The sequence below is a fragment of the Haliotis rubra genome, unplaced genomic scaffold, assembly GCF_003918875.1.
Source record: "Haliotis rubra isolate DU_JTF1 unplaced genomic scaffold, ASM391887v1 Scf1143, whole genome shotgun sequence".
Taxonomy (NCBI): domain Eukaryota; kingdom Metazoa; phylum Mollusca; class Gastropoda; order Lepetellida; family Haliotidae; genus Haliotis; species Haliotis rubra.
In genome coordinates, this window is record NW_025765052.1 from 61,974 (window position 1) to 80,769 (window position 18,796).

At 44.5% G+C, this 18,796-nt stretch overlaps 1 protein-coding gene across 1 annotated transcript in view; it reads right to left on the reverse strand.

Moving 5' to 3' along the window:
- The window catches only part of LOC124253639 (fibrocystin-L-like), a 71,579-nt gene that overhangs the window by 9,112 nt on the left and 43,671 nt on the right, over positions 1-18,796 (reverse strand). The window contains 18 exon segments of the mRNA XM_046687450.1: positions 265-497; positions 857-1,022; positions 2,411-3,124; positions 4,025-4,210; positions 4,213-4,254; positions 5,968-6,138; positions 7,223-7,471; positions 8,550-8,633; positions 8,636-8,800; positions 9,959-10,189; positions 11,615-11,774; positions 12,332-12,480; positions 12,483-13,832; positions 14,186-14,554; positions 15,899-16,028; positions 16,491-16,570; positions 17,511-17,667; positions 18,426-18,579. Coding sequence (XP_046543406.1) covers positions 265-497; positions 857-1,022; positions 2,411-3,124; positions 4,025-4,210; positions 4,213-4,254; positions 5,968-6,138; positions 7,223-7,471; positions 8,550-8,633; positions 8,636-8,800; positions 9,959-10,189; positions 11,615-11,774; positions 12,332-12,480; positions 12,483-13,832; positions 14,186-14,554; positions 15,899-16,028; positions 16,491-16,570; positions 17,511-17,667; positions 18,426-18,579 — 4,790 coding nt within the window.

An 18,796-nucleotide genomic window follows, 5' to 3' on the forward strand; every position in this document is an offset into this window, starting at 1 on the left:
CCATTGCGGTAAACCAGTGGTTGACAGCGTGAGCGCCATGAATGATTATATAATTCTGAACGATCATCGCTTCATTCGCCTTTCACATTTGTCAAAACGACACACACCAGAAATGGGCTTCACGCATTGTACCCACGTGGGGAATCGAACATGGGTCTTCGGCGTAACGAGCGAACGCTTTAACCACTAGGCTACCCCACCGTCCCTTCAGGCATTCGGAACAATTTCCTTCTAGAACGATATACAGGCAGTGTATGATGTTACCTTTATTCGGAGCCAAAGAGTCCAGAGGTATCCTGGTTCCATCCAAGGCCGTCTGCATGACTTTGGGCACCCGGTAGTCTCCCAGCCCTCTCCTAGAGTCGCCATTCCACTCGAACTCCGACAGCGGTATTGCTGCCCCCGGCGTCCCGAGGAGGGATCCGTCCATATCCTTAATGAAGGCCTTCTTAAGGCCATCACAGTCCATATCAACGCAGTCAGCAGAGTTGATTTTACTGTAAAGGAACATATGTAAGTATCAATGAGAAGTACGTAGAAAAACAGTACTCTTTGGGTGAGTGAGTGAGTTTAGTTTTACGCCGCACTCAGCAATATTCCAACTTTATGGCGGCGGTCTGTTAATAATCGAGTCTGGACCAGACAATCCAGTGATCAACAGCATGAGCATCGATCTACACATTTAGGATTTGATGACGTGTCAACCAAGTCAGCGAGCCTGACCACCCGATCCCGTTAGTCGCCTCTTACGACAAGCATGGGTTACTGAAGATCAATTCTAACCCGGATCTTCACGGCTACAGTGCATGTGCAGGGTATGTAGCTAGTGCAGAAGAGCATAAGGTAACTAACTCACCCGACTTTAGGTATGTGGATAAAGAGCTCCCTGCCAGACTGTACGTTGAGGAAGCTTAGAGACTGGGACTCGATGGGGTGAATGCAGTCATCGTTTTTGGGGTTGGTGGTGATAGCGTAGTCGTTGCTGGACGTGCATGACGTGCCGAAATTGGCGAACGTCACATCTGTTATGTACAGACAATACGTTAAGAACACACAGAACGCGAAAAACAGATTAATCTCACGTAACGGAATCATTTCATCTGAACAGAGCACAATAGGCGTCACGAACCTTCGAGGTCTGATGGTGATACGTATTGAGGACACGTTTCAACATTACGTGAACGTATGGACAGGTACGTTAGGGGCAGATGACCGATTCGTTCTGAATCTATTCGAATTCAATTTTTTGGTAGTTCATACAATGCCTGTTCATTTTGACATAATACTCGTGACGCCCCTTTTAAACATTCACGAATACGGGACAAAGAGTGAGTGAGTTTGGTTTTGCGCCGCTTTTAGCAATATTCCAGCAATATCACGGCGGGGGACACCAGAAATGGGCTTCACACATTGTACCCATGTAGGGAAACGAACCCGGGATCTCAGGCGTGACGAGCGAATGCTTTAACCATCAGGCGACCCCACCGCCCGTGTCAGCTTGTAATAAAGTCAAAAGTGATAGATATATTTCTTATGACTTTACCACTCTGTTGAAAGCCATGAACACTGCTGATACACCTGGGCCCTAAGAATTCGTAATTTTGATCGTAGCCAATGTGTTAAGAATGGGCTTAAGAAGTTCGGAGGGCTACGAACGTTTCGGGAATAGCTAGCCAGGATCCCACCCAACTATCACATGTTTCTGACACATGAAGACAACCCGAGAGGAATAGTATAGATGAACCAACATATACGCTTCTTTTTATATCTACACGCTTTAAACTCATTATCTCACTGCAATTTAAGAATTCAAACATTCCGGCATTTTGTTTTAAATTTCTCAATAATTCTAACAATCTTCAATTGGTAAGTAACTGTACTAACCAGATAAATGCAAACCATGTGCAAATACAAACCGTAACTAAAAAATATATTTTCCTGACAGTTCAGCTTAAAGTATTCATATTTTACATTCTGATTCTTCTGTATCACTTCTTTAAGTGCCATATAGAATCTGGTATGATGAAGAAGAGGAACCAATTTTTATGGATAGACAACTTCTTTACTGCAATAGATGCGGCGTTTCGGTGTAGATGCAAACACAGCCGTCAAGCAAGTGATACAGATCTGTCTATCCATAAACATCGTTCCTCTTCGACATCTGCATCGACTATAACTTCTGGCCTCCTGGCTAGTTATTCTCGAAACGTTCGTAGCCCTACGAACTTAATAAGACCATTCTTAACACATTGGCTGCGATCAAAGTTAAGAATTCTTAGGGCTACGAACATTTCGAAAATAAAGGCCCTGATTGGTCAATCATTGACTTAACTGATCGATAGCGATTGGTCAGTCTTTGGTTTAGTTGACCGGTAGGTTAGTTATAGTGGTGAGAAAAAAGTCCACTTACTGTTGAGATGCATGATTCCACTGATCGCCTGATAAGCCATAATCCCAGCAAACGGCTTCTCAGGGGCGTTGTTCGGACCCTCACTGAAATTTGGCCACGAGACGCCGACCTTGCCATGTGTGCCATTGCCCCAGCTTCTGCCGCTACCGCTCAGTTGGATGTTGACGTCAGTACTGTCCATGACGTCATTGGTGCAGTCGAATGCTGACGTCTTGCCAACAAAAAAGGACTCTTTAACAGTGACGTATTTATCAGAAGTCTGATGACCGACGGCGCTCGGTCCGATAACAAAGGGGAACACACCAACTCCATTTTCCACCGACACGAGCCCCTCGCCGATGAAGCTCCCTGCGTTTTGGTAATAAAAACCAAAGTCTACGTTCTTCCACGCCAGGAAGTTGGCATATCGGACGCATGTTTCACTAACGCCTTTATCTGCCGGGAACATCCCAACACCCATGAGGTTTGAGTGAGCCTCGTTTCCACTCCATAGAGAACTTCCGGTGCATCCTTCGCCAGGTGTGTGGAATCCCATTCTCTCACTTCCGGAGACTACGTTGTTTCTCAGGACGAGATTAGTTGCGGTGATAGCCTCGATGCCACCTTCATATTCTATGTTGAAAGGTTCCTGCCTGTCCTGGTAGGCACCGGGCCAAATGGACAGAACCACAAGGTTTCTGATCAGTGTACTGTTTTCAGAATTCGTGACAATGCCTGAAAGAACACATCAATAGATATTTAAAGCAAACATTAATGCCTAAAATGACTTTTCACAACGATGAGTTTAATGATTGGACATTAAAAGTTAAAATGGCAATATTTCATCGGGATGGCGAGTAGAACAAATTATGGTTATTTTAGCATGGCTAAAAATGAAATAATCAAGATACGAGAGAGAGAGAGGGGTGTGTGTGTGTGAGTGTGAGAAGAGTGGCAGAGAGAGAGAGAGTGAGAGAGAGAGACAGGAGAGGAGAGAGAAGAAGAGGAGCGAGAGAGAGAGGAAGAGGGAGGGAGAATGAGGGAGGGAGAGAGTGTGTGTGTGTGTGTGTGTGCAAGTGAGGAGAATATCTCTAGGTAGACAAGTCTGAACACAGGTGTTGTGATGTGCACCCTCAACACTCAACACCTCTAGGTATTGACAAGTGAGGTGTCTGAACACAAGTGTCTGACCGCAGGTGGTGGGATGTGCTCTTTAACACCTCTAGGTATAATCCACCATGGATGAAGAGCTAACATACATTAAGGGAAAGGTATCAAATTAATCTCATCACACACCTACAACCCTGCCCTTCTTTCAACCTCCCCTCCCTATTCTCTCATCACACACCTACAACCCTGCCCTTCTTTCAACCTCCCCAATCCAGCCACACACCTACAACCCTGCCCTTCTTTCGCCCATCTTTGCACCTTTCCCGACAGCCATTACATTCCTAGCCCACACCTTTCCCGACAACATCACATTGTTCTGTGGGTCAGAGAGAGGGTCTTGGTATTAGCTAATAATAAGCTCGATTCGGAATGTCCAGCGGAACCTGACATTACAAAGGGAGACAACTTTGGCTACGCACTATTTTGAAAGCTTGGCAACTATTGTTACAATATACATATACATACCTGGTCCCACGGTGTGATGCACGATGTTGTCCTCTATCACAAGGTTGCTGATGCCAAATGCGCCGATAGCTCGGGAGAAGCCGTTGTGGAAGGCGTTGCGACGGACGTAGGAGGAGCGGTCACCGGCGTTACTGACGTCCACGAATGCGACGGAGAAGCGAGGGTCGTATGACGTCGTGTACCCTCTTGACCCGTGTGGAAAAACTCCACGTTCTGAATCTTTGCAAATCCTGGGCAAGGGAAGAAGTAGGGATCATGGATCATGATGAGGATCATGATTATACGTTTAGGATACTTTTAGATTGTTTGTTTGTGTGTCGCTTAACGCAATAACAGCAATTTCAGCAATATTCCAGATATATGACGGCGGTTTTGAAATAATCAAGTCTGGAACAGACAATCAACCAAAGCAGCGAGCCTGACCAGCCAGAATGAGTGAGTGAGTGAGTGAGTGAGGCTTATTCGGGAGAAATTAAAAATTAAGAGAATCGAACCCGGGACTTGGGCGTGACTAACAAACGCTTTCACCACAACACTACACCACTCACTCACTCACTAGAGGCTTCAGTACGATATTGCTTAAAATATCCCTATCATTGATATGGGACCATGTCGTAGCCTCGTGCTTAAAGCGTTCACTCCTCGCGCCAAAGGCCCGGGTTCGATTCCCCACATGGGTGCAATGTGTGAAGCCCATTTCTGTTTTCTCCCGCCGTGATATTGCTGGAATGTTGCTAAAAACGACGAAAATCATGCTTAATCACTTTAAACCTCTTCACAATCTACCCGAATCGGTAATTCGCTTTTTACGACCAGATCAGTTTGCTTGGGACGGCTTCTTACCTGAATCACCAGTTGTAATGATTAATATCAACGCATATTTTGTAGGGTAAACAGTGTTTACATTTGATTATATTTCTATTTGCGTAATATGAACGCGAGTCGTTGCACTAAAATGTTAGGACCGCCTCCGTGGTGTAGTGGTTAGAGTGTCCGCCCGGAGAGCGGCAGGTCGCGGGCTCGATCCCCGGCCACGACATACCAAAGGACGTTAAAATATGGTACTTGTTGGTCCCTGCCTGGCGTTCGGCATTAATGGGTACAACAAGGACTGGTCGGCTCGGAGTCAGTATAATGTGTCTGAGTGGGGTATTCATGCTTCATTGCGGCATGGTATCTCAGTGGGCTAGCACTATAAAACCAGCTTCAGTCTGGGCTAGTACAAGCAGCCACACATACACATACACACGCACGTCGTCATATGAGTGAAATATTTGTAAATGCGTCGTTAAACCTCATTTTACCTCACCTCACCTCTAGCTAAACCTGCAATAACTAAATAACTAAGCAACATTTTAGGTGGTGGTGAGGTGAAATTGGGTTTTACGTCGTGCTTGAGAATATTTCGCTCATATGACGACGTGCATGCGTGTGTATGTGTATGTGCGGCTGCTTGTACTAGCCCAGACTTAAGCTGGGTTTTATAGTGCTAGCCCACTGAGATACCATGCCGCAGTGAAGCATGAATACCCCACTCAGACAGATTATACTGACGCTCTAACCACTACACCACGGAGGCGGCCGTTTAGCTCGATATTCAGTTGATACTTAATACATACACTCTGGGCTGACTGCGCGTGTTTAAGAATTACACAATGGCACCATGCAGTTAACAAAACACGAAGTATCATCACAGAAACATTCATATTTGACATAAACAATGCTTGTCGTAAAATGGGAAAGAATTAAGTATTTTTTTTAAACACTTCTTTTACAGTTTGACATTGAAGTCTTTGAATCGTGATTCCTTCAGTTCTAATGGCCAGAGAATGCAAATGTCGTAAACGCGCGACGAAGGACGACAGTTCGAGTTGCGCAGTCAGTGCAAACTGAACTGTTGCTTACGATCTAGAAGACCTGTTGTCATGGTAATCAGTACTTACCGCTGTATGACATCGTGGAATCTGCCGTCCGAGCGACCAATAACCGGGTACCGAACGACTGACTGAACAGCTGCGAGTAATCCTCGCCTATGATCCTGATATTGCGGGTCAGCAGGCCGACCTTGGCAGCAAGATTGTAACTGTGACCGTTGGAAACTGTCTCACTGACGGCTGGAAGTGAAACACGTGTTGGAAATTAGCAGTGTCGTAACAGTTTCAAGAGGTCAACGAATGCACAAGACACAAATCCTACTGAAATTATCAGCATCGGTCCACGTTTGTGCGAGAACCAGCAAGCAAACTCACGGAACCTGATCACTCCTATATATTCGTCTTTTACGACAACCGTTGGTTGATAGTGATCACTGGATTGTCTGGTCCAAACTCGATTGGTAGGTGTAGTGTGAGCTACTTACACTTACGTTCGTGCAAGTTGTATGAATGGAAGCTACCGATAGAGCAGGTCGTGCTTATCTTATAGCGAGCACCTGGTGTCATCACGGATTTACAGTGATCCGTTTTTTTATCACTTTTGGTTTTCTTTTACGCCAATTGGAACTTGTTTCAGCAGCCACTCGAGACTGACTCTGACAGACTGAGTTTCCGGGGACCTGTTCCTCGCCGGTTTCCCCATAGGAGCGAGTAGTGTTTGATCGCATGAACAGCTGTCCAGGGAGCCAGGATCCGGTGTGATTACCAGCTAACACGTATTGCAACAGAATGGTCGTCCTTAATAGGTTCTTGAGAACTAAGTAACAGCGGAAGTTAACGGTAATATGCACCTCAAACTCTATAAAACCGTTACGCTGTTGAAGGCAGTGTCCATCTTAGATCAAAAACACACGATACTCGTAACAAATCTAGCGCCATCTTGTAGTCATTTCATTTGACCCACCATTGAATGTAAATGTATATTTATTTAGCACGGGAACTCCAACTTATACGTTGGACAAAACAAATGAACGTGATGTAACAACCTCTATGGAGTTAAAACATCTGTTTTGTTTGTTGTTTAACACTCAAAAATATTTCAGTAATGTGGCGGCGGTCCGTAAATGATCGAGTCTGGGCCAGACAATCCGGTGATCAACAGCATGAGCATCGATCTACGCAACTGGGAAACGATGACATGTGTCAAACAAGTCAGCGAGCCTGACCACCCGATACCGTTACTCGCCTCTTACGACATGCATGGGTTACTGAAGATCAATTCTAACCCGGGTCATGACGGGAACGCAACATTTGAAGTTTGTACCTATATGTGAGTGAGCCAAGCTTCCGTTCAGCGTGAGGGTGAGGTTGTTTGCTGACACGGCGGTAATCTTGAAGGTCTCTGTCTCCCATGCACTGTAGGAAGTCGGTGTGATGACTATCTCAGAATCCACCGCCCACGAGACCGGTTCGGAAAGCGTGATAGAGTTACTTCCCGCTGCGGCCGTGACTCCAAGACTTGTCCACGTGACGCCGGGGTCAAGGCCATGCATATCCAGCCCGCCATACACAGCTATTGGAATAGTGAAAGGGATATACATGTATAAAGGATGCGTCTGGTGATAAAAACAACACAACAGATTTAAAACAGACGAGTGAGTGAGTTTAGTTTCACGCCGCTTTAATAAGCAAATTCACGGCGGCGAATACAAGAAATGGGCTTTACACATTGGACCCCTGTGGGGAATCGAGCCGGAGTGACGAACAAAAGCTATAGCCACTAGGCTACCCCATAGCCCCCAAAAGGAAGCATAATATAACAATAATAATATCGAAATATTTTTCTGAGTAGATGCATAATCGCGATTACCTGTATTACTACTCATCCTCAAACCTATCGTCCCCGTCGCGATATTGCTGGGATATTGCTGGGATATTGCTGAGAGCGGCGTAAAACTAAACTCACTCACTCAACCTTTCGAAAGGACAGCGACATGGAGATACATCGTTCATTATACCGGAACGAAGTACTATGACGTCTTTGTAATGTGACGTCACGTTGTAAACAGCGATTAATATTAAAACAATGTTTCAAATTATAGAACACGAGTTGTGTATTTATGAAATGTACGTGTTGTAATGAAATAGACAAATATTACTACGGTACCAATATAAATGGTGTATAACCTGTACGGACAGCGCCTTGACGTATGCTCATACTACTACTGCACAGCCACGGTGAAAGTAACAGCAGCAGCAGCAGCAGGAGTAGTAGTAGTAGTAGTAGTAGTAGTAGTAGCAGTAGTAGTAGTAGTAGCAGTAACAGGTAATTCCTTATCAAGTAGTCGTGTTCACTTGCAAGCAGTTGCATCAGCCGGTATATCTCTTGCACCCTATAGCTATCTTCATCGCTTCCCGGTTCTCAGTTACGTCCCTTGGGCGGGACAGGAAACTATAATCGTGATCGCGCTAAGATCGTCAGTATCATGTTCGTTGGCGTCAACAAAGCGGTAGAAATCTCAGCCCTGTTTCAAGTCGGTCGTTCACTTCACATTACACTGCCACAAAATACCTAAAATACTGTTCACATCGGAGTCAAACCACTCACTCACTAACCTTATGAATACGGCGTGGTATAACGAGGCACTCACCTATGACCTTTGACCCGAGCGTGGGGCCGTCATTAACAGGGAAGACAGGGCTTGAGTGTGACCCAGACAGAATTATGTTGGCAACCCCGGGAAGGGATCATGTGCCCACCCTATAACCAACCGGCCATAAATGATGATATACTTGGCCCGGAGATTGAATATCTGCGAGGCATTGTTCTCAAACTCCAGACCTCCGTGAATGATCAGCGTGTCAATCAGAGGAAACTCTTCGTCGGCCAGGATCCAGTAATCTAATTGAAAAAAAACCCACATTGACATTATAGAACCAGGAGCTAAGCTGAAGCACAAAACAAATTACACACCAGATTTTTCGCACAAATGTTTGTGATTTGTAATCACAACCAAAACACTTTTTAAAATATTTTTACATTTTTTTAGAAAACAAAAATCCTAAAACACCTGTGTCAACTTTCTTTTGGACATAAGTTTAGTTGCATTACTGATTTTGCGATGTTAAATGTGAGGTGTCTGATTTTATTACGCATGAAAAATCTAATCTAATCGCATATATTTCAGGTGACAAACAGCGCCGTGGCTCCACAGAAACTGTTCCGAAACAGATGACGTCTCACGCTGTTGTGCTGATTCAGCTAGTTTCATTATGGGGTGTCCAGTAAGGAATGTACCGATTCCACAAAGGTTACTTCAGAGACAATTTACTATCTTACATGAACCATGTGTTTTCAATCTAGATCTAGATGACGTACACGGCAGGAGATTCTGAGACCATCAAGCATGTCAAGTGAAAAAAATTTGTGAAGAGGTTACAAGCTTTACAAAGCACCTTTTCCCGGTTGGTTGATACTTATATCTTTATGTCTTCTCTGTTTAACGCTGCACTAAGCAGTTTTCTAGCTATATGACTACGATTTGTAAGTATTGATTCTGGATCAGACAATCCAGTAATTCATCTTCTTCGCTTGTTTTGAACTTTAAGATGAAAGTAAGTACAGGGGAATCACCCTAAACAGCTGCTTTTCAAAACTCTTTACCTCGGTATCTTGAAGATATTGAAGTAGCACTACAGGAAAATATTGACGGGGGATTGCTTCTTGACTATATTAACCTTTTTATACTACTGTTTGCGGACGACATGGTGCTCATATCCGAATCACCTGGAGGTTTACAGCTATCACTTAATCGACATCGTGAATAGTGATCTACGCAATTGGGTTACGATGGCAGCAAGCCTGACCACCCGAGCCTGCTAGTTGCCTCTTACAAGAACGGCTTGCTTAAAACCAATTCTAACCCAGATTTTCACTGGTTTCTTCAGCGTATGCTGGACAAAGAGGCGACTAGCGGGTGTACAGATCGCTGGCGTGGTTAATTCGTCCATATTGCTGTGGGCGACGTTATTCGACAAAACAAGCAACCAACTAACACACCTCTGTGTATTGTGACGTTGTCGTTGTCGACGGGTTTGCCGCCGGTTCGGAACTCCCAGGAAGAATTGAGGGACCACGGCGTGATATGACCGGGGCGCGACAGCACGGTTTCTGGCGCTGGGGGAGGCTCGCAGTTTCTATAGTAACAGCGGAACGATTGCATTTCGAAGGTCCTGTCAGAGGAATATGAGATGGCGCCACGCTTCTTCCTTGACCCGCTGTTGCCGGAAACTGAAAAAAAAATCCACACAATTGTTACGTCCTGGGTGGATATTGTTTTTTGCCGCAGACTGCAATACCGTGACTACATCACTGCATTCTGTTATCAAACGTCTGAGAATCAATGCCTCCTTGGAATGATCTGCAATCACTGTTTCATTCGATCCAGTTTGACCTCATGAGTCTCTCGGAACCCATTATGGCCGTCATACAGACGTGAAGAATCTGGTGTTAAATAAGTGTCTGTAGGTAATTACGAGGCCCAGCAGATACTCGTTCTACTTCTTTAAATTATTACGCTTTTTACAGAGTATGGCAGATCATGTATTATATCTCACATCTGTTACAAACATCTTCATCTCTTTAGTGAGTGAATATTGCTTAAGACCGCATCAGCAACACTGCAGCTATTCGCGGCGATCCACCTCTCTAGTAAATCACATAGTACACAATGTCTTTCTAATGATATAATTAAGGCTACATAATATTCAACTGAGGGGTTTTGTTTTATACGCTACGATATGCCACTGTAACATCTCTGGGAGTGAGTGAGTGAGTGAGTTTAGTTTTACGCCGCACTCAGCAATATTCCAGCTATATGGCGGCAGTCTGTAAATAATCGAGTCTGGACCAGACAATCCACTATATACAGCATGAGCATCGATCTACGCAATTGGGAGCCTGACCACCCGATCCCGTTAGTCTGTAACACCCCTGGACCTAGTATGGTGATCTACCTTCCACTGCTGGCGATCTTTAGTCTGTTTTCATATTGTATCTTCTGTGTAATGGTATCCTTTTGGGTCAAAATCTGTCATACTCTAGTTGTTCACTCCCCATTGTCGACAGATTTTATAGCCTAAATGTATTCCTGTATATACTAGTGGTGGTCCGATTAATTGAAATAATCGAAGATTGGTCGCAGTGACTAAACGACCAAGCAATCGATCATGTTTTCTCATAATCGAACACAAACAATTCTAGAACACTTGTTTTCATTTACAGTATTTTTCACTAGGTTGGTTTTGTCTGTTACATTTCATAAGCACTACAAGCTCGTTCCAAGTCATGATTGAATTTATCTTAAAGACTCTAAGAAATTTTGTTCTTCCATACTAGTCATCCTTTAAAAATGTGAAATTTTGCCAAAAAAAGCCGAAAAAACTACAAAAAATTCCTTATTTTTTTTGTGCATTAACACATTTCATAAATGACGTTAACCGATTATTTTCGATGATTGATCGGTTGTAATTAACCAATCATCAATTATATGGCTAAACTATTGCCTGTTTGAACTAAAGAATTAACTCATACACAATGCCACAATGACGATAGCTGTCGAAAACAAGGAGTATAACGTTATCAAACCACAATGCCATGACGTATTCAGTGTCGACTACAAGCTTAGAGGTAATTCAGTTGGCCAGTTTCACTCACCGAGGTACTGGATCCTTCCGTTTCCTTCATCATATGCCCAGCTTCCGGTGACGTCAGAAGCTGTGTTGAATCCCCCAACAGTCTCGTTGATGGTGACCCCGTCGACCTTGAAGCGGTCGGGCTTTTCAGCCTGTTGGGACATGGTGATGTACTGCCCGGACTGAAGAGAAGGAGAGGTTGCATTAAGACATGTTCAACATCAGAAGAGCTGTTTACCGTCGTGCGTCAAAAATATGGACTTTTTATATTATCTATTTTTTGTTGTTTAAACGCAACACTATTCCAGGTGAAGGCGCTATCGACGGTTGAGTAGTCCGTGCATGCTGGTGTCTAGACCACTAAATCCAGTGATTGACATCATGAGCATCGATCTACGCAACTGGTATACGAAAACAAGCGTCAGCCACGACAGCGAGCCTGACCACTCGATCCGGTTAGTTAGCCTATTTTCTCGGATCTTACCCAGGTAATGATGGGGAAAGGAAGGGGACCACGTTTATCAACGATGTATGTTTCAAGCACGTTTTTCATAAACCCCAGGAGACAAAGATATATATTGTTGCCGTACATGCTTGTTTGCTGATCACGGGATTGTCTGGTCCAAACTCGATTATTTACAGACAGGCACCATGTAGCTGGAATATTGCTGAACACGGTGTTAAACACCAAGCAACCCAATCCTATCCTCATCCCCCCAAAAGCCTGTGATATACTTACCGAGAAAGAGTAGAACTGCCCGTTGAAGCTGATGTTAGTCAAATGTTCAGCATTAACAAACGTCAGAGTATAATCCTCGCCTTCAGGCAGCACCACCGACCAGCCAGGTTTGTGTGAGATCCGTTTAATTCTGAACTCCCTATACTTGAACCGTGGGTGTTAGTCAAGGAGATGTTCTTGCCCTTCAGTGAGGCAGGATCAATGTCGTTGAAGGCGAATCTGTGGAACCGTACAGTTTCGTCACAGACACTGCCAGGAATGCCCACACTGAAGGCTACTGTTTGAGTACACTTGGACGGCGGGAGGATGCCAGTTGTGGCAACTATAGACCCCCCTACTGTGCCTGTCAATGTTCCATCTTGGTCTTCAATGACGCCCTCATGTTCCCATCCATACGACGCTTTGTTTGGCGAGCTTGCGAACTGGAGTTGGGAAGATTTATACAGGAAGCCCCCGCATTGATCCGAGCAGGTTCCGGTGATTCGTGTCCAGGAAAACGCGGAACAGACGCTTTGGTCAAAGTTTACAAAAGTAACATTTTTTATTAGGAATCCATTATTGTAAGGGAGGACAATTCCACCTCTTGTACAGCCGTGTTCAGTTGCTAGATCAGGATGGTGACCAACAATAAGTCCGCCTTTGACCATCGGTCCGTTGTCCTCGTCGAATTGAGGAACACGACCTAGCAGCTTGCCTTCGTAGCCAGCAAGCTTGTTGTTGACGAGGATGAAGTCTATGAACTGGAGTGAACCGCCCTGAACCGCTTCAGCGCCCTTTTCGCAGTTCCAGGCAGTGAAGGTCTCAAACTTTGCTGCCAAGTCCGCTGCCGATGATGAACAGCTGCCATCTACTTTGGGGAAATAAAATTCAAAGATCCAAAGACCGAACCAACCAAATGAATGAGCTGTGTTGTTTCTGAACTCTCCCAGGGGGACATGCTGGCAACAGACGCTGGTTGTAAAGGACGGGCCTTCTGGGTGCTTGTGCATTCGGTACCAGAATCCAAAATGGCTTCCGCCGGCTGCTGCATTGTGGGCCACGGTGTTGTTGGGGTTGGTGAGCCAGAACGTTGCAGGGGTGATGTCGTCGTTGAGAAGACTCGTACTCGCTCGAACAAACACGCCTAAGTTGTACCGGAAGTAGTTTCCAGTCTCGATGCCATCTTCCAGGAAGAAGGCGCCCCCTCTGACGTCATATAAGACGTTGTGTTCCACGAATGTGTTGTGGGTGCCGTGCACGTTGACGGCTCTGTTGAAGGTGTGGTGGATGGAGCAGCCACGGACATACGACGACGACATGTCACCGTTGAGATGGAAGTGGATCGGGTATCGACCGAGTCTAAACGCCTGGCCAGCATGGGTCACCTCGATGTGGCTGATTCGCGCTATAGCGAGGTTCTCGTCTGCACGTGGAGCGTGGATCATGATGCTGGACCCAAATTCATCGCTTCCCATCTCGGCACCGAATCGTCCAAGGAAACATGTTTGAGTAGCGAACTCACCTGAAATAAAAACACCGTACAAATAGTAAAAATATACAGAAACATTACATTTAACTGACCAAAATAGTGTATGGTTTTACGACTGGGAGGCTTTTGGCGAAATTCCAGCAGTACCACTGGGGCAAACAGTGAGTGAGTGAGTTGAGTTTTACGCCGCTTTTAGCAATATTTCAGCAATATCACGGCGGGGGACACCAGAAATGGGCTTTACCCATTGTACCCATGTGGGGAATCGAACCCGGTCTTCAGCGTGACGAGCTAACGCTTTAACCACCAGGCTACCACACCGTACAACAAGGGACCCATCACTGATAGTTGTCATTGGCGAAATGTAGACTGATGAAGACAATTACCTGTGTTGAATCCTGCGGGACACGCCTCTATCTTCTCGTCCCACTGAACATCACGTGACCCCTTGACGACCACGTTGTGTGTTAACAAACCAACCTCCGCCCGGAAGTCGACATCAAAACCACTGAACGTTCTGCTGATTCCAATATGTGTGTAGTTCAAGGCTGAATCTAAGGTCAAGGTCACGTTGTCAGAAGCAATGGCGGCGATGGATCGTATTTCACTCTCCTTTTGACTGTGGTGACCTCCAGTTGTTGCTATGACGATCTCGTCGCCGACCTCCCAGTTTACAGGATGCTGCAGGACGATGGTGGTGGCTCCAGCTGTTGCTGTTGACGCGAGACGTGTCCAGGTTACGGGAGTGATTTTGCCTGGAATCAGAAGCGTTATCAGACATTAAGACAATCAAACTGTTTCGCTAAATATACTGCGTCACCAAGAATCACCTCAGCAAGGAGTCCATGGGTTGGGTTTAACGCCGATTTGTGTGTGAGTGAGTATAGTTTTACGTCGCTTTTAGCAATATTCCGCAACATATGTTATATTTGGGATAACATTTTGTTTGGTTGAGTCCCATGCGGGATTCGAACCCACACCCTCAGAGTCAGGCACTTTAATCGCCAGCACACAAAGTCAGCCTTCTAACACACCTGCATCTGCAGGCGATTAGGTGCCTGACTCTGAGGGTGTGGGTTCGAATCCCGCAAAGGACTCAACCCAACAAAAGGACTAGAATCTGTACTTTACTAAGAAAGTGTTATCCCAAACATAACATGCTACACTTGACCACTTTCTAGATAGCATTATCTAACAATGTTTCGCAACTATCAAAGCGGGGGACAACAGAAATGTGACTCACGCAGTGCACTCCTTTGGAATCGAACCCGGTTAAATCCGGTGTTAGTTTGATATTTATTGGAAACCAAGAGTGGCACAAGACTCTGATAATCAGGCGTAACCAAGGGTTAAGGGTTTGGTTTTGTCAAATCAGGATACATATTCACTGTTGATCTCGGAATCGAACCTACGATCAAAGCATTCTTGCACAAAAGTCGCAACTCTGCATAGCAAATTGCAATGTCCTTGACATTTTGTATATCCGTGTCTCCATTCGATATAAAAATTGCCAACAAAAACATTTTTCTTTTAACGGTTACCCGTACAATCTGAGGTCGTCACGTGCAACGAACGCAAGACGAAACGAAACATAAAGAATATTGTTATAAAACAAACACAATGGAAGTATATTATAAGCAAAAACAGTTATGTGCTCTTGTTATCACATATTTTCGAAAAAAAGATATCGCATTATCCAATCTGTAGTTAGTACTATTTTTAATTACAGAGTGATCGAGAACATCTTAATAGTTGCAAAATGACAGGGACACTAGAAATGGTCTTCACACGTTTAACAATAATTGGTGAATCGAACCAGTCCGGTTGACTTTACAAGCGAACGATTTAACCACCGGCTGCCCCACCTCCACTTGATTTGTCCCGTATAACGTTCAGATGTATTAAATTTACAAGTGATTTGTATGTATCATCATATTGTTAAAAGTTGGATAGAAAACAAAAACAAAACAGGTCTTACAGAGCAGCTTAAGCTGATATTCAATAATTTTGAATAACTTTGAATAATTCGTTACATCGAGTGAGAAACCAAAATCAAAGTACAGTCGGTCAGTGAAATTATAAATGAAAACAGTAAATACCGTGAAGGTCAAGAATTCCTTCCCTGACCGCCAGTGTCTTGGCGCCAAATATGGGCAGTTCCGGTGACCGGAAGTTACCATGCATGGTGATAACTGCTTTGTGCTGGAAGGGTTCCGCCTCTGTGCCGACCTTTAAACATTTCAAGTTTCAATTGTTATGTGTCACTGCAATTGTTTTGCGAATGTCCTCACTGTTGATGTCAACAATATATAATCAAAAAAATATTTAAGCATATATGGATCATAATATGAACAAAATAATACTGAAAATTGGGGTGGTCCTTAACTTTTTTTGGTGAGCATACATACTACATAGCGAACTCGAATCTCAATGCCTTGACATTGTATTCTTTAAAAATATTTTCAAGTGGACACTGTAAGGAGTGAGTTAGGTTAGATTAGCGCCGCCTTTAGCAATATCCCAGCAATAACACGGGGGACACCAGAAATGGGCTTCACATATTGCACCCATGTGGAGAATCGAACCCGGTTCTTCAGCGTGACGAGCGAACGCTTTACCAACTAGGCTAGCCCACCAGCCCCTAGTGACGACGTTATTACTATGGTAACAGTTGTGTGTACATATTCTCACCTGCAGCTTTCCTCCGTCTGTGATGAGGATATTCTCAGCATGTAGGTTTAAGTCTTTCTCGTCAAATATCAGTTCGCCTCCTGTAATTCATGGTATTGAAGTCATGTGGTGAGGTGAGGTGATGTGAAATTGGGTTTTACGTCATGCTTGAGAATATTTCGCTCATATGACGACGTGCATGCGGGTGTATGTGTATGTGCGGCTGCTTGTACTAGCCCAGACTGAAGCTGGTTTTATAGTGCTAGCCCACTGAGATACCATGCCGCAGTGAAGCATGAATACCCCACTCAGACACATTATACTGACTCCGAGCCGACCAGTCCTTGTTGTACCCATTAATGCCGATCGCCAGGAAGGGATTATTTTAACGTCTTTTGGTATGACGCGGCCGGGGACCGAACCTGAATTGATGTCCATCTCATTAACGGGTCTCAAGAATAACACGTAAACATTTGAATTTCTAAATGCTTCTGCTGAGACAACAGCAAAACACAAAAGTAACGCTATGCACAGCCTATTAGAGATCCTCTGGAGTACATTGCTGCGAACACATCACCCGTAACATTGTCAAAACCAACTTCAATCCCAAACACTGTACTTGAAACTACCGAAAGGGTCAAATATGAAATAGAAAAACAAGAAAAAAAATCACATATTTCCAAGAAAGATCAGTTGAGATTTAACGTTTCGTTCGTTTATGCAGTGCCTTGTTTGCTTGAGTGTGTGGCTGTGACTGCCTACACCGTTTTACAGTGTTTTACGCCGTTTTACAGTTTGTTTGCTGCTGAACGCCGCCCTCAGCAATAATCCGACGGCGGTCTGTAAATAATCGAGTCTGAACCAGACAATCCAGTGATCAACATTATGAGCATTGATCTACGCAACTGGGCTACGATGATATGAAGGTTCATTTATTGACATCATCGGGGCTGACTCGGTTGATGCATGTTATCATATACCAATGACGTAGAGCGATGCTTGTGATGTCAATCGCTGGACTTACAGAACACCAAGTCTTACCTTGAATGAGGAGCATCTTCAGAATGGGCGTGTCGGTGTCCAGAAGAAGGATTTGACCTTTCGGGACCACGACAAGGTCACCTTTGGCTGGAGGGTCAAATCCACCCCACGTGTATTTGGAGGACCACACATCGATGTACTCAAAATCGGCGTTAGTCTGAAACAATTAGTCAATGAGTATAGTTTTACGCCGCTTTTAACCTCTAGGCTACCCAACCGCCCCTTTGAGACAGTGAACTCAATGATGAGGCATCATCGTGAATAACAAAATTTGCGAAGGAATGTAAGTCTCCTTCTGATTGACAAAGAATGTGTTTCCTTTAGCACGGTTTAGTTGGTCTGTAAATAACAGAGTCTGCATCAGACAATCCAGTGATCAACAGCATGAACATCGATCCAATTGGGATACCATGACACGTGTCAACCAAGTCAGGGATCCTGACCGCCTGATCCCGTTAGTCGCGTCTTGCGACAAGCATGGGTTGCTGAAGATCAATTCTAACCCGGATCTGCACGGGTTCGTTCAGCACGACTTTGTGCAGCATTTCAGCTATATCAAAGTATGTCAGCCTAATATGGAATGAAATCCGGAGTAAAGAATGTAGTAGATTCTCAAGCACTTCGCAAAAACCATTATCGGTATCCTTCGCAAGAACATGCAGTCACGAAAGGTGCGAATCAGGCTTTCGCGTCTTTCTTGTCACCTGTTTTGATTCGAATGATATATTAGCTCCTTATAACTAATGTGAAATATGATAATATGGCACAAAATATGTTTAACTACTTAAGCATGGTAAAGGGAGATAACTCCATTTTCTTTAGCGGTATACTCATTTGGAAGACATTGAAGGTTTTAAGTGTTTTCAGGAACAAAAGCGCAACTGCACACTAAGGAAACGCAATCAGAAACTGTACCTGTTTCGCCATTCCGTTTCCGTTGATTTCCACAATGACTTTAGTCTTCTGGGACGATGTTGCACCTGAGATGCAGGTGATTTCCGTCGTGGTTACCGTGGAGACGGAGCAGTCAGCGCCACCTATCGTCACTTTAACTGCACCTGTGCTGCTTCTGTAACGGCCAATGGAACCAGTCAGCAAGCTCGTTCATACTTCACTATTTATGTCTCAGAAGCTCAATATGCCTTCACAAGTTTTTTCCCACTCGTATCCTTCTTGTGTTTATAGAAGTTCATGCTATTAATCACTGAATTATATGGTCCCAATTCGCTTATTCAAACGCGGTTTGAAAAATTGGGGACGTTAACCAACAAACAAGACAATCACCT